This window comes from Aspergillus nidulans, chromosome V (genome assembly GCF_000011425.1).
Source record: "Aspergillus nidulans FGSC A4 chromosome V".
Classification (NCBI taxonomy): Eukaryota; Fungi; Ascomycota; class Eurotiomycetes; order Eurotiales; family Aspergillaceae; genus Aspergillus; species Aspergillus nidulans.
Genome location: NC_066261.1, coordinates 2181125 through 2204555, shown reverse-complemented (window position 1 = coordinate 2204555; position 23431 = coordinate 2181125). Strand labels below are relative to the sequence as shown.

The following is a 23431-nucleotide window of genomic DNA, read 5'->3' as shown; positions in this document are numbered from 1 at the left end:
GTTCAGAAGCCTATCTAGCGAGATAGTAGTTAGGGTGGAGGAGGAGCCAGTGAGGAGGGTGGGAGGAGGGTGGGAGGAGCTCCTCCCAGGGCAGCCCCTGCACCCTGGTCATTAGAGCTCCTCCAAAAACTCACCATGGAAATTGCTAGAGGATCGATTTAAAGAGAGGGAAGTATGTACACCGGATCCTTTTCTCTTCATGTCACCATCATAGCCATAACTGAGTTTCATCAAAATGTCACGCCAACTCATCTCCAGCGAGAAATTTCCTCTCAAGCCTCACAACTGTACGCAACTTACAACAGAGTCGCATTCAGTCTCTAGCACTCTCTAATTTTGTTTCAACAGGCCCAGCAACCAAAGTTCCCGGCCTCGTCTTCCTTGCCGGTCAAACCGCCACAGGCGAAATCAAGCAGGCAACTGTACGCCTTATCGTCACTACCCTCTCCAATACCCCAACTGATATGTAGCCAGCGCACCGTTCTCCAAAACATAAAAGAAGTCCTCGAGCTCTCTGGGTCGTCCCTGGAACAGGTGGTGAAATACAACGTTTACCTCGCCGATATGAAGGACTTTGCGGCCATGAACGAGGTCTACATTGAGTTTCTGCCCAAGCCGATGCCGTCAAGATCTTGTCTCCAGGCGCTGCCTCCGGGCGAGGGAACCGTTATTGAGATTGAGTGCATTGCGCAGGTTTAGATACGTATAGACTTTAATTATTAGTCCTTAAATCTAACGGGTACGATTTATTATCGACTTTCGACTTCTAATGTTAGTAGCTGTGGAGAATGGAATGGATACAGAAAGGAATGAATGTGCTGGTTTAAGTAGGATAAATGCGCGATAGGGAAGCCTTCTGTTGGCATTTAATCCGGGCAACTGCAGAGACAGCAAATGAGTATCTTGTTGTGAGACGCTTGTTCTCTGCTCTCATGCAGGTATATACCTACCATTTTGTGACCAAACTTACTCTATAACCAGCTGTAAACTGTCTTGGATATTCTTCTGTCGACATTATATCATCTACCAACACTTAAAGCATACATTGCGAGAGTGAGGAGCTATCATGAACGGGTGACGTTCACGAAGTCCGCTTACAAACTTTTGAAGCGTACTCGTACAGTGATTTTGTGAACAAAACAGTAACCCATATTAAGCAAGTCTATGTAGTCTACGATCTAGCGATATCAAACTCTTTCACATACCAATTCGTGATCGCCTTGGTATCCCCCGTTACCGCGACGGTGTCGAACCTCTCCCTCTCGGCCTTCGCAATAGTCCCATCATTGACCATCCTCCCTGCCCACTTTCCATACTTTCTCGCCGCAGAAATGACCTTCTCTACAGCCTCAACAAACACAGGCTCATCCCCTCTAGCAGGGACATACCCCAACAGACTCATCGCCAGATCATTCGGCCCGATGAACACCATATCCACCCCTTCCACCGCACATATCTCCTCGACATTCTTGACTCCGTCTTTTGTCTCAATCTGGATCATTGTGATAATCGTCTCATTTGCGGATTTCATGTATTCAGGTGTCGTAAGGCCGTGCCCTATCGCCGGGAATGCGGAGCCCTGACCGCGGAGCCCCTGAGGCGGGAACTTTGAAGAAGCCACGATCGCCCTCGCTTCATCCGCGTTGTTGATTTGAGGGACCATGATCCCGTGCGCGCCTGTATCTAGCGCACGTTTTATGATATCATGCGCTGGCCCGCGGATGCGAATTATAGGGGAGACGCCTAGGGCGGAGATTGCGGCGACGGCGTTGTGCATGCTGTCGTCGGAGATGTGGCCGTGTTCGCAATCGATGATTATACCGTCTAGGCCGGTGAGTGAGAGGATCTGGGCAATGCGCACAGATGGCAAAGCCATGAATGTCATAAGGGGGTATTCATTTCGGCGCAATTTGTTAAGCAGGCGCAGACGGGGATTGCGGATTGTGGTGGTCAGAGGAGTGGGATGGGACATTTTGGAGATGGCTTGGTTAGGTAAAGAGAGATTTTGGTAGAGCTAATAATGAACATATGCTTAGGATCCCTATCTCAGTTCTAGCTATCTATATACTTGGTATGGGTGTATGTTTTGCGCAAATGGAGGAGCATGTCGTATCGCCCCGCAGGGCCTCGGGAGGAGCTCCTCCAGCCCTAACTGTCTCTGGTCTAGACTTCATTCCTGCTGTACTAATCATCCACGGATAGTGACTAGTTGGAGTCGGTCAATTGCCGATTATCTTTGTCTCCACACCGTCAATCTGGGGAAGATAGCTGCAGGGACATACTGATAACGACAGGCATATAGTTCAGCCTGCTCCCAGCATGAGTTGCACCATCCCTCAAGACAATCCGCTCTAACTACCGGCCGCCTGCACCTGCTCCTCACCTTGTCCCTTGATCACTATGGAGAAAAACTCCCTCAAAGATGAGGACAAAGACCGAGCCTCCACAGCCGAAGGCCAGGTCCATGTCCTTCCCTCCAGCGACGATGCCCGCATGCCCAGCTCCCTCCGTTCCCTTTCGTCGGACGAGTATGGGGAGCTGAACAAGAAGATCGTGCGCAAGATCGATACCCTTGTCCTCCCCACTATCGGCATGCTGTACATCCTCAACTACATCGACCGGCAGAATCTGGCAGCTGCAAAGCTCCAAGGCATTATGGAGGACCTGTCCATGACCACGCAGCAGTTCGCAACGGCCGTCTCGATCCTCTTTGTTGGCTACCTCCCCTTCCAAATCCCCTCCAACCTCCTGATCACAAAGATCCCACGTCCGGGGATGTACATCTGTGCCGCCGTCGTTGTCTGGGGGAGTATATCCGCTTTGACGGCCGCCGTAAAAACATACGAGCAGCTCCTCGCTGTGCGTGCAACCCTCGGCGCCGCAGAGGCAGTCTTCTTTCCGGGAGCCATCTACTACCTGTCAGCATGGTACACGAAAGCAGAGCTCGGCAAGCGCATTGCAGCATTGTATATCGCGCAGCAGGTAGGCAATGCATTTGGCGGCTTGTTCGCAGCTGCCATCTTACAGCTCGACGGGGCCCACGGGATTGCAGGGTGGCAGTGGCTGTTCATCATCGAGGGATCGGCAACGGTTGGAATTGGCGCCATATGCGCCCTGATCATGCCCGAGTTCCCACACAACAGCCGAATCCTCAGTCCGATTGAGCGGGATCTGGCAGTCTGGCGGATCGAATCCGAGGCCGGTGCGGCGGAGGGGAAAGAGAACGTCTCGCTCCTGACGGGGTTCGTGAACGCGCTTAGGGATGTCAAGCTCCTGCTACTCATACTGGCGAATATGCTCTCTCAGGTGCAGGGGAGTATAGCGAATTATTTCCCTACCCTGGTATCGTCGCTCGACTTTTCCGAGACGCTGTCTTTGCTCCTAACTGCGCCGCCGTATATCCTTGCTGGCGGCGTCTATTACGGAATCATGTACTACTCCGACTCGCGGAATACCGTCTACCCGCTTATTCTGATCTGCGTGGCTATCACCGTGGTAATGTACATCATCCCGATGGCGACATTGAACGTGGGGGCTCGGTACTTTAGCATGATGATACTCCCCTTTGCGTCCGTGGGCCCGCAGCTCCTCCTCTACAAGACGATCAATCTGCATCTTGCTCGACCCGTGAGTAAACGGGCGGCGGCATCTGCACTGGTCAATGCGATTGGAGGCACATCGAATATCTGGGCCTCTTACCTTTACTACGACGAACCGAGATTTATGGCGGCGTTCGGGGCGTTGATTGGGGCAGGTGTCTGCTTGGGCATTACGGTCACTGTTTACCGGTGGATTGTGCGCAGGGAGAATCGGCGCCTGGATTCAGGAGTTGAGGAAGAGATCGAAAAGGTCATCAAGAATGGAGTCACAAGGGAGATGGTTGGCCTGGGGTGGAGGTATGAGATGTATTAGGTAGTCCTTTGCTCGTATACTGTAGGCAATAAGTGGTGATTGCGATGAGGCATAGGCAAGGATGGATATTATTGATTTGTAATAGCTTCAACTGCGAAAGTGAAGCGACGAAACTCCATCATTTTATCGGGATTATAAAGAGCCAAAAGACAAGTACAACATGATTAGACTCATGTATTGATATCCGTAGCTAACCTATCCAAACACCCCATAACTAAGCGTCCAACCTCCCACCTCTTCCGCCGAGCAAAAACGACTCTTGCCCACTCCATTGCGCCTATGACATCCCCATCATGCACCCCAACAACCCTCATCGCCCCCTCGACGCCCCCTCGAACAAGCTGCCACGCAATGAGGAACGCCTTGTATGCATACACCACCACCCAGGGTGCCTCTCCCTCAGCATCAACTGTGTTTTCCAGATAGGTCAAGAACCAGTCAATATGTGGCTTGATAGCCTGAGCCGTTATTTCTTCGCACAGAATCTGCGGCGACGGGGAGAGGTGGATCTGTGTACTGTGTTCCAGGAGCGAGCTTATCGACGTCTGGATTATGCCTGATGTATGAGCCGGCGACCAGATCTGGAGCTCGAGCATGGCCGTCTGCCAGGTAGCGGGGCATAAAGCATCCTGCGCTGGAGGGGCGCTTGATGAGACTGGGGACAGAGACGGATGGGCTGGGCAGATGAACGGGTGCAGCGTCTCAAGCGACGACCGTAGCGCTCCGAAGCGGTCGATACTTAGCATCCCTGTCATCGTCGACCAGCCGGAAATCTCGCGCGCAGAGGAGATGAGAAATTGCGCGATATTGATTGCGCCATAAGGGTCGAATACCGGGAGGCTGAGCAGGGACTCTTGGGAAAGGAACCGTCGAACTGCGTCAACGTACTGGAGCGACTGTGGCCCCGTCTGTCCCCGGATGAGCTGCCCATGCGCCCACTCCTCTGCCGAGGCCGCAACCCACTGCTCCCTCGGACATGGGAGATCGTGCTTGATCTCAAGATGCGAGATGGAGCGCGGCACGGAGAGGAACTGGTACCAGAGAGCGTCAATCTGGTGGAGGGCGAAGAGGGTGCGTTTATGGGACTCTGCAGACACGAATGCGTGCCAGAGGGTGGTGAGCGATGTAGACGTCGACGTTTCGAGAGCTGTTCGTTGCATGAGACCTGAGGTGCGGGCAAGGGAGATACTGGCCGAGTGCATCTGAAGCGTGTGGTGGGATTCCGAGCAGAGGTACATCATCGAGGCTATCTGGAGGAGGAGGTAGGATTGGACGGTTGAGAGAGGGCCTGCGGTGCTGGAACTGGTCAGAAGGGCGCGGGCGCGGTGGAAGCAGCGGGCTGAGAGAAGAGCGCCAGAGTCTGGGGCTTGCGTGTCCGAGTCTGGATCGGAGCCGTACTGGAAGGCGAGAGATAGCATGCTCAGCAACAGATGGAGGGGTGTCTGGTCGGCGTCAAAAGTGGGTTGATGGAGGAAAGGGACAAAGTGCGAGACATGAGCAAAGAAGAGAGCGCAGCCGGTCGAGATCTGTGACGGCGAGGGTCTCCAGCTGCCGTCTTCGAGGCTGGCCGAGGAAGTAAAGCCTGACAAGTGTTGCTCGATGTTCTCTGGTGGCCTGAATATTTGCCCGGTATCCAGCAGCATCTGCAGATCCACCACTTCCTGCCCGATCCTATCGCCTCGCGGCTCCTCCAAGGCCTGCTGTATCAGGTCTGATATGTTCGGCGACCGTCTATCCCCCCAAGGACTTGCACTCCCTCTAGTCTGATTGTTTACTGCCTGCTGGGAACGGCCGTCATGGCTCCCTTCTGGCGAGACGGAATCCCTCCCGTCCCCCTCGCTCCATTGTCTCGTCGACTCCCCCCGCTGAACCCTCTTCTTCGCCCGTCTGGCCTCATGTTCGGGGTGTCTTCTCTTCATATGCCGCTTCCTCAGGTCTGGGCGCGAGAAGGTCGCGGTACAGAAGTCGCAGGACAGCTGGAGTTCGTCGTGGGAGCGGGTATGGAGGAGGGCATGGCGTTTGAGATTCTCGTGGCGGGTGAAGCGACTCTGGCAGATGAGGCATTGAAATGGTTGGTAGAGCTTTCTACTTGCAACGGACATTTTTCTCTGAATATGTTATCTGGGGCAGATGGGGAGTTGCAGGGAGAACTCCTCCCCGCACGGAGAATCTCCGTCGGCTATTGCTTACTCCAATTCCAGCCCAGACGTACTAATTCCAGTTAGTTGATTGATAGCCGGTCTTATCATTATCATGTACATGTTCATTGTCATCGATATCGTATGAATTTGACCCACTGTTATCTCCAGTCTGATCCATTGACCGTTGTCGTCCACAGCTCAGGTCCGGATTAGGGTTATCTTCAGACCCTATAAGAACACCCCCAACCACAACGGTCGTTCTTCAACTTATCAAGCAAAGAACTGATTATGAGGCCGCGGCAAACCTAAATGCTCCCTGAGCGTGTTGCCCGTATAATCTTTCCGGAAGATCCCCCTCCTCTGCAACTCGGGCACCACCTTCTGCGTCACATCATCCAGCCCCTGAGGCAGGAAAGGAAAGACAACCGTGAACCCATCGGCACCCTCCTCCATCAGCCAGGTCTCCATCTCATCTGCAATGCTCGCCGGTGTCCCGACAAAGGCAAGCCCCGAGTACCCGCCCAGCCGCTGCGCCAGCTGCCTCACAGTCAGCTTCTCATCCTCTGCCAGCTTGACAACACCTGCGCGAGATGTCTTGCTCGCATTCGTCTCAGGTAGGTCCACCGGCAATGGACCGTCCTGGTCGAACCCTGACGCATCGGCGCCGAGGGCGATTGACAGCGACGCGATGGCGCTGTCATAATGCACTAGGCTATCCAGCTCGAGCCGTTTCCTCTTTGCCTCCTCAACGCTGTCACCAACCAGGACGAATGCCGCAGGCAGGATCTTGATGTGATCCCTGTTTCGCCCTGCAGCCTCGGCGCGCTCCTTGATATCCCTATACAGCGCCTTTGCACCCTCTAAATCGCGCGGTGAACAAAACACCGCCTCTGCAGTCTCGGCCGCCAGTTGTCGTCCTGGCTCGCTCTGGCCTGCCTGCACGATTACCGGCCACCCCTGGACGGGCCGTGCAATGTTCAGCGGGCCCCGGACTTTCAGGTCGTCGCCTTGATGGTTGAGGACGTGCAGCTTCTCCGGGTCGAAGAAGATCCCACTCTCTTTGTCTCGGATGAAGGCGTCGTCGGCGAAACTGTCCCAGAGGCCGGTGACAACGTCGTAGAATTCCCGTGCCCGCTTATACCGCTCGCTGTGCTCCAGATGCTCGTCTCTACCGAAATTCTTGGCCGACTCGGGGTTCGCCGTCGTGACGATATTCCACGCCGCACGACCGCCACTCAGATGGTCGAGAGACGCGAATCGACGGGCAATATGATACGGCTCATCGTACGTGGTGGATGCAGTGGCTGCGAGACCGATCTTCTCCGTGACCTGTGATAGCGCAGAGAGAAGCGTAAATGGCTCGAAGGAGGTGACGGTATGGCTGCGCTTCAGGGCCTCAACCGGCATATTCAGAACGGCGAGATGATCCGCCATGAAGAAGGCGTCAAATTTCGCAGCCTCGAGCTTTCTTATAAAGGATTTTAGGTGCGCCAAATTGAAGTTTGCGTCCGCGTAGGAGTCTGGGTACCGCCAGGCGCCAGTGTGGAGACTGACGGGGCGCATGAAGGCCGTGAGGTGAAGTTTCTTGTCAGCCATATTCTGGAGTCGGGGAGTTGTACAGTAATCTCCTTTTGCTAGTCTCTAGATGGAAACAGGGTGGGATGAGGGACTACTTATACTACAGTGCAAGGGTATCTTTTGTACAGCTGACAAATTGGCCATGGCGTAATCGGGGCAACGATCGCGACATGAGGGGTGATCATTAATCAGTCAGTATGTCTCCGAAATAAATCCTAGATAAGCATTTATTTTCCTTGTAAGACGGGGTCCATAAGTGGCCGATGGACATTCTTTACTGCGGAAAGTAGCATAGTCATCCTACAGACCCAGACATCCATATAATATTATTATTATATTAAGGGTGTCTGTATACTACCTGGTGTGGCAGCCGAAATTTGTATTACTACGGTCTCTCCGTCGATCTAATACAGCAATGAATTGGAACGGTATATAGTATCTATTCAGGCCTTGCTATTCCTATCAATCCTATCGTCAGCCAAAACCATATGTGTGCAGAGCAACCACACGCAAAATGACTACGGGTTTCTTATTGCGGTAGGTAAGCGGGCTCTTAAACCACACAGCCTAGCCAAATAATAAAATAAGTCCATAGGATGATTAAGGCGGGTAGGTAAGTAGTAGAGAAGTTTACCATAATATGTTTGATAGTACTATGTTTCTTCTGTCAGATGCTGGTGTAGTGTCTTGGTGGTTGATGTCGATGATTACCTACGGCTACTCATGCTTAAGAGACATGCTCCAGGACCCCGTCGAGTGCGCTACAGATTGGCTAACATAGGATCTGGTTTAATTGTCTTTGACTCCAGCTCCTGGAGTATCTCCTTCAACCTGACCCACTCATCTTCGCAGCTGTTGGTGAGTTCTATTATAGTGCACTCATAGAGACTCATCCATAAATTACTCCATGGTCAGGCATGGCCCCAACCCCAGGCACCAGACAAAACGGGCCATGGCAGCTGGCAAGACTTTGTATACATCAAACCTAGAAGCCAATGCTAGCGGGGTATACCAGCTTTGTTCTATATAATCTACCCAGTTTAGGTATGAATAATGTGTTGACTGCTTCAACGGGGGATTGTATTAAGATCCTTGGTGGACTCTAACAATACTCTACTTTACAGACACCAAGAGATATGTACTATCTTCTCAGCATCTAGCTACTGAACTGCTACTTTCCCAGAAGCTATGGCAAAACGTACCCTCCATCAATCAGCACATCGCTCCCCGTCATATAACTACTCGCATCACTTGCAAGATACAAATAAATTCCCTTGATCTCCTTCGTAGATCCCTGCCTGCCCAGCACCGCCATTCGATACGCCTCATTCACCGTCTCTGGACTCGCCCCCATCTTCGTGTCGAAAAAGCCCGGAGAAACAATATTCACGCGCGCAAACTCCCTCCACTCGCGCGCGAGGGACTTGCCAAAGTGCGTGACGAACGCTTTCGTCGCGTTGTAAATCGGCTGGTCCGTGGGGACGTTGACAATGTGTGCGCTCATTGACGAAGTGATAATCAGGTTTCCAGTGCGCTGGCGGGCGAAGACTTCGCCGGCGAACTTGGCGCAGTAGACGATGCCGTCGATATTGACAGAGAGTTGCGCTTTATATTCGGGGAGTGTCTGCGAGAGGATGGGTTTTGAGATGGCCATTCCTTTGCACTTGTTAATTTGTGCCATGTCCAGCGTCGACAGTTCGGAAGGGGAAAGGAGAGGAAGACGAGCTTGATAGGGGTCTCGGGGAACGTACCAGCATTGGCCACGAAGACGTCGATCTTGCCAAAGTCTTTCACAACGGTCGAGATGGTGCTCTGGACCGCATCAGGGTCAGATACTGTACAGTTAGAGCAAAATGTTAGCATCGCTCTCACTCTCACTCTCACAATAGACCCCGGCCAACTACCAGCAATACTCACCATCAACCTTATAAGCAACAGCCCTAACACCATGCTCCTTCGTCAGTCCCTCAGCTTTTGCAATCGCAGCATCGTTTCTGCACATACATCTATCAGCACATTGTTGCCGCTTTGCTACAATCTTCGCATTTTCTGCTGGATCCTAAAGGGTCACGCACGAGTGATACCACAGCGCGACATCGCCGCCAGCCTCGGCCATCGCCTCAGCGACCGCGTACCCAATGCCGTCTGCAGCGCCGGTGACAACGATCGTCTTGCCGGCCATCTTAAACTGCTCGAGAACGTTGGAGGGGGTATCAGGGACGGGGCGCGGGAAGCCGTCGCGCACGACGGCGCAGTTTTCGTGAGTCATGGACATTGTACCGGGTGTCTTGCGGGCGCTATAGGATTGCAGCGGGAATAAAGAACTGCGAATTGATTCTTATGACGGATGAGGGGTATATATCCCAGTTGACGGTTTGGGTTATCTTCCGTCGGGGTGGTATAGGCCGAGTGTGGGGAGGGGCGTCGAGGGGCCGGCGGGGTGTCGTCCGCAGTGGAGCATTACGTAGGCGAGTATATACAACGCAAAGGACAAAAATCGGCAGATTTGCATCATACTGAGAAAGGATCATATGTTCGTACCTGCCCATCTGGGAGTTCAATGTGATCTCTTAGACACAAAATGTATGCTCTTCATTGCAGTCTATGAAAAGGCTCAACTCTAGCACCACAGCAGCACAAAACCCAGGTAAAGCATCCACTAGAAAAAAACTGGACTGCCCAGCCCAAACGATGCTCTAAAACCAAATAATAAAGAATAAAGAAATGAACAAGGAACTGCTAGAAAACAATTCCACCCCCGTCAACCACAATATCCGCCCCGTTAATATACCCCCCAGCCCGACTAGCAAGCAAAACCACCACCCCTGACAATTCATGAGGGACCCCCATCCGCCCAAATGGATTTCTCTCCGCCCAGATCTTCCTATGCCCCTGCAGCCCTTCTCCCTCATTAAGGATCGTATCCATGTACCCGGGACTTATACTGTTCGTTCGGATCCCGTACCGTGCCCACTCCGCCGCCAGCGAGTTCTTCAACATCAGCAGCCCTGTCTTGGACACGTTATACGCGACCTGCGGCTGTGGGTAGTTGACTCTGTGCGCCGAGATGGACGCAATGAACGTGATTGAACCCCCTGTCCCCTGCGCAACCATGTGCTTCGCGGCTGCCTGTGCGCAGATAAAGGCACCGGTTGTGTTAACGTCGAGGACCTGGCGGAATTGCGAGGGGGCCATGGTGAGCGCGTCGGCACAGCCGACTATGCCGGCGAAGCAGCAAAGGATGTCGATGGAGCCTAGAACACTTGATGCCTCGGCAAAGGCGGCATCAACGGCGTTTTCATCGGTGATGTCGACTTTTGCAGTTATGATTTTTGCAGCGGGAAATCGGGCTCGTAGTGAGTTGATTTCAGTCTCTGCCATGGACGGGTTCATGTCAAGGACCATGAGACCCTGGAGCCCGTGCTCGAGGAGCGCAGTACATGCTGTTAGGCCGAGGGTCCCGGCACCACCGGTGACCACGGCATTGCCAGTGATGGCGAAGCGAGATGCCGCGTCCTCTGGGGCGGGTGTGGGGGCGGTTAATGAGGCTGCATTGCTATTGCCGAGGGTCATAGAGGGGACGACACGGCTGGTGAGAGCGGAGCGGTCGGCGAGCGCGTTGGTGGCCATATCGCTTGCACACTGGTAGCTCTGAATGATGTTTGCTAAAAGAAGGGAAACGTGAGGGAAAGTTTGACCATTCTACAAGATCCAGCGGGCGTTTAGCAGCGGGTGTTTATACGCTCCAGAGCTTCTGCAGCTTCCCCGCATCTGCTGTCATAACTCGGAGCTCGGATTCCGGGGGAGTGGGCTTAATGGTCGGCGTCTCGCGCTCCGGGCCTGCAAACATGTGGCAGAAATGTATGTTTCTGTTCAACACACCGAGTGCTCGCAATCTCGGAGCTGGATGTAGTCTCGTCGGTGGACAGTCGGCCGAGCCTTTGGGCTGACATACCAATGTCAAACAGCTCAGACGGAGGATGTTTGAGTTATTTGCAGGTTCAAGAACGTAACCTCTGATTATTAGTCCATTAAAAGGACAGATGATACTAAATAGCCGAGCCGTTCAGATAAGAAGGCACAGTCGGCCCCGATCTTCCAGGAACAGATTCAGACAAATCAACCTCATCTGTTCCAGGAAATCCATTCAGCCCCTCAAATAGGTCGTTCTCCCATGACGTATCCTCGAAGAACATCTGCAGTGTGGGGTCAACAGTCAATGATGCCACCGATGCATCCGTAATCCCAGTCTCAAGCGGATCACCCTGATAGACGGCGTCTGCGTGAGCTCGCAGCCGCTGTGGCTGTCCTCCCAGCTCGGCCTGAGCAAGCTCTCTCGGCGAGTGGTCCCTAATCCGATCCAAGACAGCAAGACACCTAAATGCAGCTCTGTTCGTCGCACCAAGCGAAGCAAAGCACCTTCTCGCCCGCTCAACAGACGAAAGCCACAACTCACGATTCACAGCCGCCATACCGCGGTCGAGCTGTGGCACGGGCTTCAGGTGATGTATGCTAAGCACAACACTCGCCTGGAACAGAAAGTACGTTGCGTACCAGCTCAGCCCCACATGTACAGCGTCCGCATAATCAAGACAAAATGTCGTGATATCTTGTATGGTCTCGACCGCGGCTAGATGGCACATGTTCCGCGCTTCTTCGCGCTCGGCGCTCATTGATACATTGTCATTGCACAATCGTTGGCTTCCCCACCACAACAGCATGCGTAAGTTCTGCTCCTTCCATCCGACGACAGCTCTCGGTCCGCGAAACCAGGGTGGAATGTCTTGCCCGGTGAAGTATGAAGGTAAACTAAGGCGCCAAGCTTTGAGCTGGTGGTCGATTGAGCGGGGTGCTCTAAAGGAGAAGGACTGACGGTATGGACAAGAGATTATTTCGCTGAAGATGCGGTTGCCAATCGAGACGAGACGGCCGTGCGCGATAATCGCAGAGTAGGTTGTTGGTCGGTCGACTGGTGAGGGCAAGGGGGAATCTAGAGCTGATATCTGCAAAAGTTAGGGCTGTTGTTGGCTAGGTCCGGGCACTTACTGAGTCGTCAATATTTCGAGGGAGGCGGGTCTCAATAAAAGAGTCTGATGCCATCACCGGTCTTCCTGTTGTCAGGCTAAAGCCACTGTCGAAACAGTATACCACCCACCAAACGGCTCTCCGCCGCTCGTTGAACAAGGAATCGTTTGTCTGTCCTGAGGGCGGTTCGCGGTGAAGACCTAATCCGAGAGCCATGCGATACGCGATGCCGATGTAGTTGTATCCAGTGTTTGGTCGGTCTCGCTTCTGGAGGTAATTGCCCTGGAAAGTCAGCACGCAACCTGCAATTGGAAGATCCGGACACACCATGAGTAGAAATGCCTGAACGGCTGCAAGGCTCCCTGACTCCAGCATGCGCATCGACATCCGTGAGCGGGCCGCCATGTAGTAGCTATCCTGACCCAGCTCCATCCCGCCAGTGGACACCCAGTGTCCGATTGCAAGGACGAGGTAGAATATCAAGTGCCAGCTGGAGCGGGAGGGAATCCGCTGGCGGTTGCGGTACTTTTCGCGGAACGTGCTCTCATGCAGGATCGGGTATGAGCGGTTGTACCAAAGGAAGTATGCATCAATCAGGTTGTCCAAAACAGCGGTATTGGCGAAATGTAGCAACAGCGAAGGACTTCCCGTCTGGCTGACCCGTGCGGGCGAGTCGTCCTGCTGTTGATCTAGGGTGACATTCTCTGGGAATAGGTCCGATATCGTCTGCAGGAGCCTTGTCCCGGAGCTATGGCCTGCTCTGCGTTAACTTGCTTCTCAAAATGTAGCCGAAAGTCATACCGAGGTACCCTGATTCGGCACTTGCCGTAGGCAGCGACACCATCCCGTCAGGAGGATTCGACGTAGAAGCTTCATTCCACTCAAATCGTCGCGAGGAGTCCGGACTTTCCGAGTCGGGCTCTGGTTCCAGTGGCTCAACCGGGTGAGGATACTGGTGATGTTCAAACTCGGGTGCGACCGTCCGCAGGGCATCTTCGACGTCTACTTCAGGATTTAATCTGCGGAGTAACGATAGCAGACTTGCACAGCGGGCCTCTGCGGCATCCAGGTTTCTAGGTCCGTCAGGTAGTGGTCAGCCGATACAATGGATAGGTATGTACCGCCTAGTCAGTGGTGTTCGCGACGGACGAGGCCCGAACACGCAGGGCTTATTGGTCTTCGCGCAGTATGCGCATGGACTTGTTCCTGAGCACTGCCATAGTCAGCAACGGTGGGATCATTTTCTGCCGCCAGATACGTACTTTGCTTTTCCGTTTCTAGGCTGCATTAGTTAGCCGCACGTGTTTTAAGTGGGCGCTCTCTTACCCGGCATTCTGCACACTTCGCTCGTCAGCCAGCCGGTGCATTACCAGCAGGAAACTTACAGCTCGCATTTCAAATAGACCAGATCTTCGGCTTACGGACTTTGGCATTTTGACGGTGATGGATTGAATCGACTTGGAGTCCGAGTTGGGGTAAGTGAGCGGGAGGTGGGAGAAGCCGGATGATCTCACGAATGACAGCCAGCCGATCTATTGGTCAGGTAATCTACAGCTCATCCAAGTTGTTTCTACTTCAATCCCCCAGCTAGCAACAGACTCTGCCCCGTCATATATCCCGTGTTCACCAGCATCGTCACCACATTTGCCGTTTCCTCCGGTGTTCCCAATCGACCCAGCGGGATATTCGATGCAATTCCCGGAATAGCCGTGGCCGATGGAACCATGCCAGTATCGCCTATCATAGCGGGCGCGACGTCGTTGACGCTGATATTGTACTCAGCCAAACGCGTAGAGAGGTTCTTCATCATGCCAGTCAGTCCGCCTTTAGACGCAGCGTAATCTAAGCTGATAAGTAAGTGCAAGTATGACCGAGTCAGAAAAACGCACGGCATCCATTGATCCCGCCTCCAGAGGCAGCGATCGAAGACATGAAAACAATACGGCCCCATCGCTGCGCCTTCATATGTTCCACCACTCCTTTGACCAGGACGAACGAAGCCCGAAGATTGATGTTTAACATGTACTCGAACTCCTCGAGGCTGATATCCCATACGTTGGTTATCCTTTTCCCGTACCCGGCATTTGAAATCAAGATATCTGGTCGCTGGCCATGCCGAGCATCGACTTGCTGGAGCATGGCCTCGATCTGATCAGGAGACCCAACATCAACCTGATGGGTGGAAATGCGAAGTTTGTTATCAGCATATCGCGAGTTTAGGTCGGCCACCAGTTCGTTGACAGCTCTGGAGTTGGTGGAATAGGTGAGGGCGAGATGGACCCCGTGCTGGGCGAGCTGGTGAGCGCACGCTGCACCGATACTAGCACTGTTAGTACTCTCAGTGTTTAGTCCAGTACCGGCCTTACCCTCCCGATGCGCCCGTAATGAGAGCCAATCGACCCCGAATGTCGTTCGGTGACATAGCGCAGTGTTGAAGATTCAATCTCGAGCCACTGCTCCTTCTCGTCCATTGCTCGATACGGTCGGCATTTTAATATAGATGGGGAAAGGGGGAAAAAAAAAAAAAAAAAAAAAAAAAAAAAAAAAAAAAAAAAAAAACTTCAGGCCACGCTCTTGTTTGTACGGCGGCTGTTGTAGATGCAGTTCAGCTCCTCAATGGAGGAGCTCCTCTCAGTGGAGCTGCAGCGGCAGCGACTGGAGTGCGGGGAAAAAGCGGCTTTTGCACGGGTGGGCATGACAATTTGAGCTCTTACTTGCTGGACTGTAATCTAGCAGCTCTCCTTTTCCCAATTCAGAATAAAGAACATGCTGCTCACGGAGTAAACATCCGATCGCTCGTTGATGATGCCATTGGCGAGTTGGAGTGTTGGAGATCCATCGGCGAAGTCCGTTTTGATGGGGGAGGCACGTGCTCCGGCCAAGACCGTCAGCTGCTGATTGGACAGACAAGCTTCGATAAGCTTCTCTTCTGCTTGGCCGCATGTAACACTACTACTCTCTCTACTGCAACTCCCTTCTACCACTACAGGCGCACGTGCGACTCGGAGGTTTTCTCCTGTCACTCAGCCATCTCGATCCTCGATACTGACAGTCTCAAGTGAGAGGAGTGGAATGACAAAATGGACCAAATCCTGGATGAAATGGCAGAGATACCTTGCTCTCTCTTTACAGCGACGCTGGGCCTGAAAATTCCATCAGATTCCGCAGGATTGACAGGCCCCAGCAGCCCAATTTGATCCTACCTAGTTGCTCGACCTTCCCTGATCCAGCAGTCGCCTGCCCCGATCTTCTTTTGCTTTTCTGATCCAGCTTCCCCTCTTTTTTCTTTTTCTTTTCTCAACCTATCTTTCCCTTTTTCCCCTTCTGTGGGTTGCGATTTCCCGCGGTATTCTTACTCGGCTGTTCATCGCTATGGTCAAAGACGAGGAAAAGATCGCCGTTGGCGAGGACCCTACCTCGTCTCCAGAAGTCGCACCCCTCGAGAATCTCAACAAAAGTCGCTGGGAGCGCAGCTGGCCGACCATTGCTTGCGGCGCTGGTCTTTTTTCTGATGGCTATCTCAACGGGGTACGAAGACCTAGGGCTCTGCGCTTGCGGTCCAACTAACCGTGGCAGGTAATCGGGTCCGTCAATACGATGCTTAGCATGATCTACGCCGAAGCGTATACTAAATCCTCTGCGAGCAAGAACGTCTCGTCCATCGCGTTCGCCGGTACTGTTGTTGGGATGCTCTTTTTCGGTGTTCTGAGCGACCACTGGTCCAGGAAAGGCTCTCTCTTGGTTTCTACGCTGGTCCTCATCTTGTTCGCGATCCTGTGCACCGCCGCGTACGGTTACAATGGAAGCACTTACGGTCTTTTCGCTGCCCTTGCCGCCTATCGCTTCTTCTTGGGTATTGGTATTGGAGGAGAGTATCCCGCCGGGTCGGTTGCCGCAGCCGAGAGCAGCGGCGAACTGAAAAAGGGCCACCGGAACCGCTGGTTCATCATGTTCACCAATCTGCAAATCGATTTCGGTTTCGTTACTTCGGCTCTGACGCCCATGATCCTGGTCTTGATTTTCACCGAGAACCACCTGCGTGCGGCCTGGCGTATGGCCTTGGGTCTCGGCATCATCCCTCCATTGAGCTTGCTCTATCTCCGACTCAAACTGAACGAGCCCGAGGAATTTAACCGTGAGCGCATGCACAAGTTTCCTGTCTGGCTGATCATCAAGTGAGTCTATCCCACTCTATGTGTCATGGCGCTAATCGCAGGCAGATTCTATTGGAAGCGCCTGGCTGTCGTTTCTCTCATCTGGTTCGTGTATGACTTCTCCGCATACTCCTTCAGCACCTACTCCTCCGCGTGGCTCGCCATCATCCTCGGCGATGAATATCCGCTGTGGAAGAGCTTCGGCTGGAATACGGTGATCAACCTGTTCTATATCCCCGGCTCGGTCGCCGGTGCTTTTGCGAGTGACTGGCTGGGTCCCCGCAAGACCCTTGCAATCGGCGTCGGGCTTCAAGGCGTCATTGGCTTCATCATGTCTGGTTGCTACGAATACCTCAATACGCCCAAGAACGTTGCCGCCTTCGTAGTTGTCTATGGGTACGTCGGTCCCCGAAGCGCACAGGACTGCCCACGCTAACACCTCGTAGAATCTTCCTTGCCCTTGGTGAATTCGGCCCCGGCGACAACATCGGCCTTTGTGCCGCCAAAACAAGTGCTACCTCCATACGCGGTCAGTACTACGGTATCGCTGCTGCCTTCGGTAAAGTCGGCGCCTTTGTCGGCACATACATCTTCCCAATCATCCAAGACAACGCCCCCAACGCGATCAGACGAGGCCAGGACCCCTTCTTTGTGTCTAGCTCCCTGTGTATCTTTAGCGCTGCCCTTGCGATTTTCTGTCTCCCACATATTGGCCAGGACACCATCACCGATGAGGACCGTAAATTCCGGAAGTACCTACAGGAACATGGGTATGATACGTCTACTATGGGGCAGACTCAGACCCCGCAGCCGACTGAGGAAGCGTAGTGGAAGATATAAAATATGTAGTTTACACAGTACAGATGAGCGAGCGAGATTATATACTGAATCTGTTTTGACTTTCTTCATGTTCTCGCAATTGTATCACTCGCGACGGTTAAGCCTAGAAGGCTTGATGTTATCCAGAAACAGGTCAGTCGGGCCTACCGGGCACGCAATATGCTGACCGTCAGGAGTGACAAGCAACCTATGCCCGCCACTTCCAGTTCCCTGATGCGCATTACGAGTACATGCCAACTAAGACGGTCCATAAATAAAGAAACAAGAACATCTCTGATGTCTTGATCCTGCTTCCACCCGTCCAGGCGTCCAGCGTATACAGAGCGGAGCTTAGCAAGCGCAGCTTCAATCTGCAGTTTTACCCTTGTCTTCGCCAGCAGAGGTTCTCGTCGATAGGTCTCTATTGCTAAGGGGTAAATCACGCACACTGCATAGAGGAAATGGAAACAGCTGTGTCCATTGCCAAACCCGATAAATTGCAACCTTCAGACTCCACCCTAACCCTAACCTCCCTCAATAGGCCTCTCCAGTCATAATCATGGTTACGTGCAGATATCAGAGGATCAATCAGCGGAGATACCGTTGTAATCGTCTAAAATATCTACTAAACGTAGAATTCCAGGCTGTGACATGCTCCGGTATTGCCTTGCATCGCTCCCCATCAAGCTACAACATTCCAACCATAATCACTACAGTACATGTCCGCGGGGGGCCCTGCATTATATGTTTGATAAATGATATATATCAGCACACAGACCAGGCAATGGCCCATAAGATTAGATAAAGGTCTTACTGGAGGCTAAATAGCATCTCCCGCAGGTTCCAGAATTATGTGTTGTTTCCTAGGCCAGCAGCATCCGAGGCCATGTTTATATTGGAAGGATTATGCGACTGTCAGTCATGTTCATTTGCGCTTAGTCTAGTCTTGAACTGCATATTGGGCACCCATGGGTGAAGCCCAAAGCCCTATCGAAAAGAAGCCCTAAATGGGTAATTTCTGGACGCCGAGCTTACTGCAGCTGGCGCATCGCACTGATTCTTATATTAGGCTGGAGCTCCAGTAGAAGCTACCAGACATATATTATCTGGCTTATAATCTCATCTTCTGGATGTAGATGGGTCACGTTGGATACCGATTTGGCTGATCCAAGTGATCTGGGGCTCAGCCCTGCCTACTAAGGAGCCTCCTGCCGGACATATTTGTACCGGCTGTGCTCAGCTGCGTCTGGGTATTGTTTCCCCATTGCTTTACCGCTGAAACAGGAGTTGCTCGCAGACCAATATCACAAAAATGGAGTATGTTGTTTTGTATACACATACGCATACGCATACGAATACATATACGCTCCCGCAAACACAACCCTAAATCTCGCTCCAGCTGGAGGCCTTACCTAGATCCGCTGAACCTCTTATGGCGAATCAGATCACCCTTTATCCGCAATTCCCGCTGAAATAGGTTATCGTGCTTGCGGCTGAATGTTAGCCTCCTGTTTGCCAGGTATAAAAGGACACTGAACGCCATGCACGGCTACCTAGGCATTTATTGAGAATTAATATACCACCATAAATCCCAGAATATAACTTTACAACATCCAGCCACATTATTATCTCATCTGATTCTGAGTCATGGCTACAGACTCCTCAACAGCAGGCCTCACCTCCAAACTGGCCCGTTTCTCCTCCCAACATGATGATATCATCCTCCTAACGACCACCATCGAAAGCGAATCCTTCGATACTCTCCGCCCCATCTTCGTAAATCCCCACGCGAGCCCACTTGCCATAGTCCGCCCATCCACCATCGAAGCTGTCAGTGCCACAGTCTCCTTCCTAGCGTCGAACAAGATTCCCTTTACCGTTCGCGTCGGTGGACATGATTTGCACGGCCGGAGTGTAGAGGATGGCGGCGTAGTGCTGGATCTACGACTACTCAACCAAGTCGTCATCGACAAGAGCGGCAGTGAGGCTGTTGGTGGAAAGACAGCAACAGCAAGAATCGGCGGCGGGGTCCTCATCGGCGACCTGCTTTCTGCTCTGGAACCGCACGGCCTCGTCACTCCCGTCGGCACCGTCTCAGGTGTTGGCTATCTAGGCTGGGCTATGCATGGCGGGTACGGGCCATATAGCTCTGGGTTTGGGGTGGGCATTGATCAGATCGTCGCTGCAAAAGTTGTGGATGCCACTGGACGTGTCGTTGACGCGGACGGGAAATTGCTGAAGGCTATTAAAGGAGCTGGAGGTGCATTCGGGGTTGTTGTTGAGGCTGTGGTTCGAGTGTATGAGCTGGACTCGGTATGTCCTGCATTTGAGAACCACCAGCTTGCCACCCGGGGTGGCCATCAAGTGGTGTATGGTGCTAAGTATTGTTTACTAGATTCTCGCCGGCACACTCATCTTCAACTCGCAAGACCTTGCCACTACGATCCGCACTTTCAACAAAGCCTACAAAGCCCTAGCGCTCACCGAGTCCATTCCGTCAGCACTAAACATTTTCTCCTGCATCCTCTCCAGCCCTCAAACGCCGGCACCAATCTTCATCCTGCTGGTAAACTGGACCTCGCCCAATCTATCCGAAGGAAAGGAATGGATTGAGAAGATAGCCACTCTGATCCCCTCTGCGGCTGCAACACTGGCAGCAAACACAGTTCAAAAAATCAAACCCAAACCCTTTATTGAAGCAGTCTCAAAACTCGTCGCTCCTTCTGTGCAGGGTAGAATGTACTCGGTATCCTTTAGGGAAATTACCGACGAAGTGGCGGGCGTGATTGCGCATTTCACCTCTGCCGAGAGGATGCCGCGGGATGAGGGCGTCCTACTTGAAATTCATGAGCTACGCGCTGTTTCGCCTTCTGCGAATCCGAACACCAGCTCTGTATTTAGTGCACGAGAGCCACATTTTGTCGTCGCGGCCTGCGCAACTGCTGTGCATGAGGAGAATGTCGAGAAGGTCTTGAAATGGGGAGAAGAGCTCCAGGTTGCACTGAAGAGGACGAAGAGAGAGAATATCCTGCCGACGTCGTACATCTCTTTCATATCGAGGGAAGAGATGGAAAGGGATCAAGAGAGGATTTTCGGAGGACATCTGCCCTTCCTGAAAGATTTGAAGAGGAGGCTTGATCCAGAGAACGTGTTTAAAGCTGCAGTTTCTGGTCTATGACTTGATTACTGTATATAAGCTTGGGTTATATGCTGGATACCAAAACTATCAGGTTTCCAGTTAACCTTGGGAGCATAGCGGAGTATATTCTGACGATATAAAAGAGCCAGCTTGAGAGGCCCTCCTTATTTGAGGGCCAATACGAAGATCTGATAACGAACGAGGATTGGCTATCCAGTAGACGAGCATGTACTCCTCTAGCAGACTGGCTATGTAACAGTTAAAAGTAGCCAATTGAGCGATCGAGCCTCGAATAACCCTAATCAAATACAAGAACATAACTATATACAAAGCCATAAACACAAGCCGTTCCGGCCCCCGGCCGCCCCCTTCTCCCCCGGCTCTACCCACGTAGCGCTCCCATTTTTGCGTCTGCATTATACACTCTCCGCATGGACAACCTCTCCTGCCTTCCCACTACCAATTTTCTCGCTGTCATCCTTTTCGGTCATTCCATTGACGCTACTCGGCGCCCCGAACAACCTATCCATCTCCTCGAGCGTCTTCCCCTTGGTCTCCGGGACAAAGAACCAAGCCCAGACCCCCATGGCAATCATGAGCGACGCAAAGAAGAAATAGGTGCCGTAACCCAGACTCGTGATCATATACGGCGTCGTGCGGGAGATTATAAACGACCAGAGCCATTGGTCTGCCGTTGTGATGGCCACGCAGAGCATCCGGATATCGATGGGGAAGATTTCCGAGCAGATCACCCATGTAATTCCCTGCCATGTCGCGCAGTATATCAGCCCGTACAGGTAGACACAGACCATGGCGATGTATCCCCACGCATCTTGCACGGTGTCGCCGCGCGCTGAGGTGCCGGCAGGGTCTCGCTCGAAGACGTACCCGCCGATATACCACATAGGCAAACTGCCAATGAACGCCCCGTATATGAGACCACTACGGCGGCCGACTCTCTCTACAAGCCATACGCTGAAGATCACCATGCCCAGAGTTTTGGCGACACCGTAGAATCCGGTTGCAAACAGTTTTGTGTCGGTGCTGTTGATGCCCAGGGTCTCGAAAATGCGGGGGGAGTAGCTGTACTCTTCAATGAGCCATCTCCTTGAAATTCCCAGCAGGGTGGGGGAAAAGAAGCATAAACGATGAAGAAGAAGAAGATAACATACTAAGTGATGATGTTGACCCCGGTCAAGTTCTGACAGGCCATCAGCAACAGCCCGATTCCGATCCTGTTCCTGGTCCCTCGCTGCCACAACCGCTGCACGTAATACCACGGGTCGTATTTTCTCCCCTCAGGAACAACGTCGTACAGAAACTGCTCACGGATCTGTTGCAGTTCGCCCTGGATGAACGGGTGGTTGGCAGGTAATCTCCGCGCCCAGACAAGACTCTTTTCGGCATCGCCCCAGCGGTCTTTCTTTGCGTACCATCGCGGCGTTTCGGGGCACCAGAAGATGCCTGCTAACAGCAGGCCGCCAGGGAGCAGCTGGAGGCCAAGGGGAATCTGCCACTGCGCCATGCGTGACGAGGAGATGGTGCGATTGATGGCATAGTTGATCCAGAAACCGAGCATGCCGCCCCCCTGGGAGCAAATCTCGAAGATCCCAACGAGCCGGCCGCGGATAGATGCGGGTGACTACACTCGTTAGATTTCCTTTTCTTTTCTCTCTTTTACCGTGAGGGGGACTCCATAACATATGGAGGCGTACCATCTCGGCAATGTATACTGGGACCTGGAGAGACACCGAGCCAATGCCAAACCCTGCGATGGCACGGCCAGCATAGATCAGCCCCAGATGCCCAGACGCGGCGGTCTTGTACGTGTCAGTGATCGGTCAGCCTGGCTAGCACAGGTATCTCTCACCATCAGACTGCCGCCAATGCAAAAGACACAGACGGCCATGACAATCGCATTCCGCCGCCCAAACCGCTCCCCGAGCGGAAAGGTAAGCAGCGAGCCGAAGAAACAGCCCGCCTGAAAGGTGGATACGATGTTTCCCTCCAACGTATCCGTCTCAATGTCGGACGCATGGATGAGGCCAAAGTGACGGCGGAAGGAGTCCAGGGCCATAGTCCCGCCGATGACGCTGGTATCGTAGCCCACTACATCATTACCCATCATTAGCCATCGTCAACAGGTTAACTGGGATATATCATGAAATTAAAATAAGGTAAAAAAGAACAAAATAAAAGAAATATAAGAAAATAGAATAAAAACGAATCAGAATCAATGAGAGAGGAAGAACAAGGCTTGTTAGTGCTTACTGGCAATCGCGCCCATGCTCACGATCGTCGTGATAAGGTGGATCCGCCAATTTCGCACCTCAGGAGGATCATTGCTGTTGTTGGCATGGAGACTGAAGCCCATGTTTGACGGTGGTATAGGGCCAAGGTAGGGCAAAGCAGGGCAATACTGCTGGTGGGGCAGAACAGCCTTGCGGGAGGCTGTGCTTGCTTTTTATCTCCCAACGAGGCATCTTCAAACCTCACTGAGTGGGCCTCGACGTACCCCGCAAACCCCAGATATCGCGGGTCTGGAGTCTGGACAAGGGTCCCGTCCCCGCGTGTTAGACCATTCATTTAAGTTCCTGTGGTATGCATGGGCGGTTCCGGTCCGCGCCTTGGCCCCAGTAACGCTGCTCTTTAAAGATGCGAAG

The 23431-nt window shown here is 52.7% G+C and overlaps 10 protein-coding genes across 10 annotated transcripts, besides 1 other annotated feature; 4 read left to right on the top strand and 6 right to left on the bottom strand.

Moving 5' to 3' along the window:
• Positions 1-23431: part of a sequence feature (contig 1.95 4546..103820(-1)) that runs on past both edges of the window.
• On the top strand, positions 236-699 carry ANIA_05543 (RidA family protein; the record flags this gene model as incomplete). The annotated part of the gene is made up of 3 exons (XM_658055.1): positions 236-287; positions 349-422; positions 475-699. 3 exons carry the CDS (start codon positions 236-238, stop codon positions 697-699), a joined length of 351 nt encoding a protein of 116 aa, XP_663147.1.
• Positions 1172-1972, bottom strand: ANIA_05544 (HpcH/HpaI aldolase family protein; the record flags this gene model as incomplete). The annotated part of the gene is made up of 1 exon (XM_658056.1): positions 1172-1972. One exon carries the CDS (start codon positions 1970-1972, stop codon positions 1172-1174), a length of 801 nt encoding a protein of 266 aa, XP_663148.1.
• ANIA_05545 (uncharacterized protein) lies at positions 2401-3912 on the top strand (the record flags this gene model as incomplete). Its single annotated transcript, XM_658057.1, has 1 exon — positions 2401-3912. One exon carries the CDS (start codon positions 2401-2403, stop codon positions 3910-3912), a length of 1512 nt encoding a protein of 503 aa, XP_663149.1.
• ANIA_05546 (uncharacterized protein) lies at positions 4083-7649 on the bottom strand (the record flags this gene model as incomplete). Its single annotated transcript, XM_658058.1, has 3 exons — positions 4083-6000; positions 6125-6281; positions 6359-7649. 3 exons carry the CDS (start codon positions 7647-7649, stop codon positions 4083-4085), a joined length of 3366 nt encoding a protein of 1121 aa, XP_663150.1.
• Positions 8617-10014, bottom strand: ANIA_05547 (uncharacterized protein; the record flags this gene model as incomplete). Its single annotated transcript, XM_658059.2, has 5 exons — positions 9707-10014; positions 9549-9625; positions 9383-9466; positions 8834-9287; positions 8617-8653 (listed from the first exon to the last, which is right to left on the bottom strand). Exons 1-5 carry the CDS (start codon positions 9904-9906, stop codon positions 8617-8619), a joined length of 852 nt encoding a protein of 283 aa, XP_663151.1. The 5' UTR covers positions 9907-10014.
• On the bottom strand, positions 11681-14089 carry ANIA_10679 (Zn(II)2Cys6 transcription factor; the record flags this gene model as incomplete). Its single annotated transcript, XM_050612304.1, has 6 exons — positions 11681-12634; positions 12678-13411; positions 13458-13729; positions 13778-13862; positions 13958-13997; positions 14042-14089. 6 exons carry the CDS (start codon positions 14087-14089, stop codon positions 11681-11683), a joined length of 2133 nt encoding a protein of 710 aa, XP_050468244.1.
• Positions 14227-15078, bottom strand: ANIA_10690 (SDR family NAD(P)-dependent oxidoreductase; the record flags this gene model as incomplete). The annotated part of the gene is made up of 3 exons (XM_050612303.1): positions 14227-14498; positions 14546-14976; positions 15023-15078. 3 exons carry the CDS (start codon positions 15076-15078, stop codon positions 14227-14229), a joined length of 759 nt encoding a protein of 252 aa, XP_050468243.1.
• Positions 15660-17638, top strand: ANIA_05549 (putative MFS phospholipid transporter (Git1); the record flags this gene model as incomplete). Its single annotated transcript, XM_658061.2, has 4 exons — positions 15660-16184; positions 16233-16831; positions 16877-17206; positions 17257-17638. The coding sequence occupies exons 1-4, from the start codon at positions 16029-16031 to the stop codon at positions 17636-17638; spliced, it is 1467 nt and encodes a 488-aa protein (XP_663153.1). The 5' UTR covers positions 15660-16028.
• On the top strand, positions 19277-20807 carry ANIA_05550 (uncharacterized protein; the record flags this gene model as incomplete). Its single annotated transcript, XM_658062.1, has 2 exons — positions 19277-19942; positions 20025-20807. 2 exons carry the CDS (start codon positions 19277-19279, stop codon positions 20805-20807), a joined length of 1449 nt encoding a protein of 482 aa, XP_663154.1.
• On the bottom strand, positions 21185-23142 carry ANIA_05551 (uncharacterized protein; the record flags this gene model as incomplete). Its single annotated transcript, XM_658063.1, has 5 exons — positions 21185-21875; positions 22046-22410; positions 22484-22588; positions 22639-22877; positions 23040-23142. 5 exons carry the CDS (start codon positions 23140-23142, stop codon positions 21185-21187), a joined length of 1503 nt encoding a protein of 500 aa, XP_663155.1.